Here is a 7,500-nt window from a genome sequence, read left to right as displayed (position 1 = left end):
TATTTTAGTGTTACACAGGGGAGGTGTTTTAGAGTTACACAGGGGAGGTGTGTTAGAGTGTGGGTGTTTTAGACATAGATATATATACAGAATGGCTAGATGTCTTATGGCGGAGTCTCCAACGGCATCAACCGCCATCTTGTCACAGACAAGCTATCTGGTGGGCTCTGTGGTACCTGATGGCTCTTCTTCTACTAAAGGCAGAACAATGCCCCCAGGCTATAACAATGACACCTTCAGGACAGTGCACCATTGAAACACAATGTTATGAGTTAGCGAGCTGACTGTGGCAAGATGGCCGCGAGGTGTGGACGTCGACCTCCATTGGCAAGCAGCGCGGATGAGACATCTAGCCATTCTATATATCTATGGTTTTAGAGTGTGGGGAGGTGTTTTAATGTTACACAGAGTGTGGGAAGGTACTTTATTGTTACATGCCTTAGTCTTACAGAAGGGAGGTGTTTTAGTGTTACGTATGCCTTAGTCTTACAGAAGGGAGGTGTTTTATTGTTACGTATGCCTTAGTCTTACAGAAGGGAGGTGTTTTATTGTTACATGCCTTAGTCTTACAGAAGGGAGGTATTTTATTGTTACATGCCTTAGTCTTACAGAAGGGAGGTGTTTTAGTGTTACATGCCTTAGTCTTACAGAAGGGAGGTGTTTTAGTGTTACACGCCTTAGTCTTACAGAAGGGAGGTGTTTTAGTGTTACACAGAGTGTAGGGATGTATTTTAGTGTTACACAGAGACATAGGGAGGATTTTAGTGTTACACAGAGTGTGGGGAGCTATTTTAGTGTTACACAGAGACATAGGGAGGATATTAGTGTTACACAGAGTGTGGGGAGCTATTTTAGTGGTACACAGAGACAAAGGGAGGATTTTAGTGTTACACAGAGTGTGGGGAGGTATTTTAGTGTTACACAGAGTGTGGGAAGCTATTTTAGTGGTACACAGAGACATGGGGAGGTATTTTAGCGTGACACAAAGTGGTGTGATTGTTACCCACAGTGGTGCGGAGGGTGGCGATAAAGTCGAGGTATCCAGGGAACTTGCTGGTTACTATGGAGAAGACATGCCAGTCATACTCTTCCATGATGGACAGCATCAACAGCGCCTCCTGTTGGAGAGATGCCGAAAACTGGAAGAACGACGACTTTATATCCTGTGGAGGGGTGGGGCAGAGAGAGAGAGAGAGAGAGAGAGAGAAAGAGAGAAAGTTTAACACTCTTTAACAAAGCACTGGCTTGCATTCTAACACAATTATAATATCAGTATAGCACACATCAAAACACCACCAGCATATATATCCAACCACCAGCATATACAGCATCACCTCAAATATAAATATATATATATTTATTCCACTGGCTGGTTGAATTTCCCATTGTCCTAAGTAATTTAGAACGACCATTAACCGTATGTTATTTGCACACCTATGAAGAAGATCCATTTTTTTGGCCGTATCACACTTGTATATTAATTCGCTGAACTCATTGGGAAGTTTAAATGAACCGTCACATTGCATCCGAGCTTTAAATGCAGACGTTCAGAACATAGCAACATTGTAGCATATGACGGAGGTGGCTTTTAGCTAGATGGATGACAGCAGGCTAAGTAAAATAGCGATGTATCAAAGCTAAAGTTCATCAGAATCTTGGGATAGGCCCGCTTGACAACGGGAGAGATAGAACTAACGACTTGCTTTTGGCCGTAGCAACCATCCATTTAGAACTAACGACTGGCTTTTGGCTGTAGCAACTTACGAGGTTTAAACGGCCCTCTGCATTGCGTCGGGGCCGTTTTACAACCTCGACCATGCAATCATTTCTGTGAACATACCACCGTGTCGTCCATTATCCCGTACATATATCATCACCTATATTCATACATCACCTCAACGACCACCAGCATATATATATATATACTGTATATATATAAATCATCAGCACAACCGCCACCAGCATATATATAGTTTTATGGAACTATTTAATTGTTTTTTGATTTGCCAAGAGATGTTTCATGAGTTGGAATATCCCTGGACATTTCAACTCAGACTTTGCACAGCTAATAGTAAATCACTCCGTGATACAATGCAAAGATTCTATTGCATTGACACAATGTAGCAATAACCGTTCAATTAAAATTAAATTATAATTTAAAAACGCGAGTAGCCTTGTGTTATGGCCACTCTGGTAACAGCCTGTCTGGGCTGTTTTCTGTTGTCTGCCTCTCCTCTCGTAGGCCTGATCCCGCGTGTCCCAGGATAGGGGGTGTGCCAGCATACGGGGCGTGTCCCACCTTGCCGGATAAATTTGGCCTGGCCTTCCAGAGACGCGGCTGGAGCTTTGAGTTGTGTTTTGTTCTGTTGTTGTTAAAGTTATTTTGTATTAGATATGTTTTCACGTAATTAAACCCTAGACGTGAATCGTTGCACTGTCTCCTGCCCCATTTCTTTGTTAACTTTGAGCCGGCTAACACCAATTGCAATTGGGGAAAAAATGGAGATCGATTTTCCTAAAATACGTTTTTGAGTTAATATATGAAATGTCAGATGACGAGGAGGAACAGACAGTCAAGCAGGAGGAGAGTGCATCTTCATCCAGATGCGTCCGTCAGCGCAGACCAACTGGACTGTATGGAAAAGAGCCGGCACGAAAGCAACCCTGTTAAGCAAACGTCATGGGCTGTTAACTATTTTAACACCTGGCTATCTGAAACGTTATGGGCCGTTAAGTGTTTTAACACCTGGCTATCTGAAACGTCATGGGCCGTTAACTATTTTAACACCGGGCTATCTGAAACGTCATGGGCTGTTAACTATTTTAACACCGGGCTATCTGAAACGTTATGGGCTGTCAACTGTTTTAACACCGGGCTATCTGAAACGTCATTACGGCCGTTAACTGTTTTAACACCGGGCTATCTAAAAACGTCATGGGCCGTTAACTATTTTAACACCTGGCTATCTGAAACGTCATTATGGCCGTTAACTATTTTAACACCGGGCTATCTGAATCGTCATGGGCCGTTAACTGTTTTAACACCTGGCTATCTGAAACGTCATTACGGCCGTTAACTGTTTTAACACCGGGCTATCTGGGCCGTTAACTATTTTAACACCTGGCTATCTGAAACGTCATTACGGCCGTTAACTGTTTTAACACCGGGCTATCTGAAACGTCATGGGCCGTTAACCTGGCTACCTGAAACGTCATGGGCCGTTGACCTGGCTATCTGAAACGTCATGGGCCGTTAACACCTGGCTATCTGAAACGTCATGGACCGTTAACCTGTCTATATGAAACGAAGAGAGACATTAATTTGAAAACCATCGCCAATTCTGATTTCGTCACCATTAGAACAACCAAAGGGGAGCTATATGGGATTATTCAAATTACATTTTTATTTCAATTCAATTTTATTTTACAATTTAACATTTTTTAAATCTCACTTTTATTGTTCTTTATGCATCAGTATGACTACTTTAACAACAGCAAAGAGAGAGAGAGAGAGAGAGAGAGAGAGAGAGAGGGATGGAGAGAGAGGGAGAGGTGTAGAGAGAGGGATAAGGAGAGAGAGAGGAGAGAGGGATGGAGAGAGAGGAGAGAGAAGGAGAGAGAGAGGAGAGATGGAGAGGAGAGAGAGGAAAGAAATAAGAGAGATAGATGGAAAGGAGAGAGAGGACAGAAATGAGAGGGATGAAGAGAGAGAGAGGAAAGAAAGGAGAGATAGAGAGAGAGAGAGAGAGATGGAGAGAGATGGAGAGGAGAAAGAGGGATCAAAACAGGACAAGATAAAGGAGAAGCAACAGAATTGTTCAGATGATTAATGTTCCAAGGGAGGTGCAAAAACCCTCACACACACACACACACCCACGCACGCAAGCACACACACCCTTTCTCTCTCTCTCTCAGACACACACACACAAATAGGTCATACATGAGTAGGTCAGGTCTTGTTCGAGCCTGAAATGTGTGTGTGTGTGTGTGCGTGTGTTTTTCTATGTGCTGATGTGTGTGTTGATTGTAACACATTGCTACATTACAGGAGTGAAGCCACGTTTCAATTGCCAAGTGACTAAACACACACACACCAACCTGCCATCATATTAAAACCAGCTTCCGAAGTAATCATTTTCAACATGACAAATGATCAATAAATCATTATGACAACACACACACACACACACACAGACACACACACACACAGCCCACACCCAGCTATCACACTTCTGAAGCTCTCGCATAACTCAGATCTAATCACTTACAGCATGACAAATGATCAATAAATAATCACAACACACACACACACACACACAGACACACACAAGCAGCCACACACTTGTAGAAATGACTGATTTCTTATGACACCATGTCTCTGAAAGGCTACCTCTAGATAGATAAAAACCCTCTCAAGTGTCACTGTACAAGACACACAGTCTCTCTCTCTCTCACACACACACACACACAGACCACTCTTTATCTCGCACACACACACACACACACTCACACAGACAGACCACTCTTTATTTCACACACACACACACACGCACACACACAGACAGACCACTCTTTATTTCACACACACACACTCAACCATCTGCGTTCTCCAGACTATGCTAAGGCATTTTTTACACAACATTTCCAGGAGAAAAATCATGGGAGCGCTTTCTCATACATGAGTACACACACAATCATCCAGAACACTAGCACATAGATATACATTTACACACACACACACTCCCACTCACACATACATTACCAAGTCTCTTCCATATGAACTCAAACATAGTGTAAGTTTCTCCCTCTCTCTCACACACACATCTCTCACACGCGCACACACACACACACACGGTTCACATCCCTTTCATTTAAAGTTGAGTAACACTGTTTAGAAACACATCAACAAACAGTTAAAGAGATAGGGGGAGGAGGAGGGAGAGAGAGAGATGGAGAGGGGGGGGGGGAGAGGGTGAGAGATGGAGAGAGGGGGAGGGAGAGAGAGAGGGAGAGATGGAGAGAGAGGGAGGGAGAGAGAGAGGGAGAGATGGAGAGAGAGGGAGGGAGACAGAGAGAGGAGGAGGAATCAGAAAAATAATCGAATGATTTGACTCGTTCACCCACACAGTGCACAGATGACTGTCTCTGCCACACACACACATACACACACACACACACACACACACAGAGAAAGAGAGCACAGATGACTGTCTCTGCCACACACACACACACACACACACACACGCAGATGACTGTCTCTGCCACACACACACACACACACACACACAGAGAGAAAGAGAGCACAGATGACTGTCTCTGCCACACACACACACACACACATACACACACACAGATGACTGTCTCTGCCACACACACACACACACACACACACACACACACACACACACAGATGACTGTCTCTGTCGGAACAGGAGGGAAGCGGAGAGAGAGAGAGAGAGAGAGAGATGAAGAGAAAGAGAGAGAGACAGACTGAGAGAGGTGAGAGAAAGGAATTAAAAGAGAGCATGAAGGGAAATATAGAGGGATGGAGGGAGAGTGAGAGATGGAGGGTGAGGGAGAGAGAGAGATGGAGTGAGAGAGGGGAGAAAGAGACGTGGAGAGTGAGGGAGATGAAGTGAAAGAGAGAGGAAGAGAGTGGGAGGGAGAGAGACAGAGAGAGAGCAAGAGAGAGACAGAGAGAGAAAGAACCCTCCTCCATTTCTTAATTCAAAAGAATAAAAGAAGATAGATATTTTTAGAGACTTCCCCCAGGCACCTGCTCTCTCTCTCCTCCCTCTCTCTCTTCTCTATCTTTCTCTCTCTCTCTTAGTCTCACTTACTCTCCCCCTTTCTATCTTTCTCTCTCTCTCTCTCTCTTAGTCTCACTTACTCTCCCCCTTTCTATCTTTCTCTCTCTCTCTCTCTCTCTCTCTTAGTCTCACTTACTCTCCCCCTTTCTATCTTTCTCTCTCTCTCTCTCTCTCTCTCTTAGTCTCACTTACTCTCCCCCTTTCTATCTTTCGCTCTCTTCTCTATCTTTCTCTCTGTCTCTTCCTCTCTCTATCACTCGCTACTCTGATAAGGGCTATATTATTTAGATCTGCTTTGGTATGTCCATGTTCATGTAGACTTTTACTATAATAAGCACGACTGTGTGTGGTGTGTGTGTGTGCGCGTGCTTGCGTGTGTGCGTGCACGGTAATGATAATTAATATACTAGTTAGTGTATTAATATGTTAGATAAATAGATTGATAGATAGATAGATAGATTAGATGGTTTACAGATTAGTATGGATACATTTACAGATTAGCATGGATAAGTGAATACAGATTAGCATGGATAAGTGAAGAGTTAGTTAACAGATTAGCATGGATAAGTGAAGAGTTAGTTAACAGATTAGCATGGATAAGTGAATACAGATTAGCATGGATAAGTGAATACAGATTAGCATGGATAAGTGAATTAAAGACTATCATGGATAAGTGAAGAGTTAGTTAACAGATTAGCATGGATAAGTGAAGAGTTAGTTAACAGATTAGCATGGATAACTGAATACAGATTAGCATGGATAAGTGAATACAGATTAGCATGGATATGTGAATACAGATTAGCATGGATAAGTGAATACAGATTAGCATGGATAAGTGAATAGTTAGTTAACAGATTAGCATGGATAAGTGAATACAGATTAGCATGGATAAGTGAATACAGATTAGCATGGATAAGTGAATACAGATTAGCATGGATAAGTGAATAGTTAGTTAACAGATTAGCATGGATAAGTGAATACAGATTAGCATGGATAAGTGAATACAGATTAGCATGGATAAGTGAATAGTTAACAGATTAGCATGGATAAGTGAATAGTTAACAGATTAGCATGGATATGTGAATAGTTAACAGATTAGCATGAATAAATGAATTACAGATTAGCATGGATAAGTGAATACAGATTAGCATGGATAAGTGAATAGTTAACAGATTAGCATGAATAAATGAATTACAGATTAGCATGGATAAGTGAATAGTTAACAGATTAGCATGAACAAATGAATTACAGATGAACAGATTAGCATGGATAAGTGAATTGCATATTAGCATGGATAACTAAATTACAGGTGAGTATGGATAACTGAATTACATATTATGGATAAGTGAATTACATACTAGCATGGATAACTGAATAGTTATCAGATTAGCATGGATAACTGAATACAGATTAGCGTGGATAACTGAATACAGATTAGTATGGATAACTAAATCAAAGGTAAGCATGGATAACTGAATTACATGTGTGCATGGATAATTGAATCACAGGTGAGCATGGGTAGGTGAATACAGATTAGCATGGATAACTGAATCACACATTAGCATGGATCAGTTAATAGTTCACAGATTAGCATGGATAACTGAATTACACATTAGCATGGATCAGTTAATCGTTCACAGATTAGCATGGATAACTGAATCACACATTAGCATGGATCAGTTAATAGTTC

The 7,500-nt window shown here is 41.9% G+C and overlaps 2 protein-coding genes across 3 annotated transcripts in view; both read right to left on the bottom strand.

Annotated features, from left to right (window-relative positions):
- LOC121718522 overlaps positions 1-7,500 on the bottom strand; it is an 823,508-nt gene that overhangs the window by 342,018 nt on the left and 473,990 nt on the right. The gene's annotated exons all lie outside the window — the stretch shown is intronic.
- grin2ab (glutamate receptor, ionotropic, N-methyl D-aspartate 2A, b) overlaps positions 1-7,500 on the bottom strand; it is a 92,317-nt gene that overhangs the window by 43,215 nt on the left and 41,602 nt on the right. For both annotated transcript variants that reach the window (XM_042104018.1, XM_042104019.1), the window contains exon 4: positions 1,008-1,163. In XM_042104018.1, coding sequence (XP_041959952.1) covers positions 1,008-1,163 — 156 coding nt within the window. The remainder of the gene's footprint in view (positions 1-1,007; positions 1,164-7,500) is intronic.

This window comes from Alosa sapidissima, chromosome 9, assembly GCF_018492685.1.
Source record: "Alosa sapidissima isolate fAloSap1 chromosome 9, fAloSap1.pri, whole genome shotgun sequence".
In the NCBI taxonomy this organism is placed as follows: domain Eukaryota; kingdom Metazoa; phylum Chordata; class Actinopteri; order Clupeiformes; family Clupeidae; genus Alosa; species Alosa sapidissima.
The sequence above is the reverse complement of the archived record's forward strand: the minus strand, read 5'-3'. Positions and strand labels throughout refer to the sequence as shown.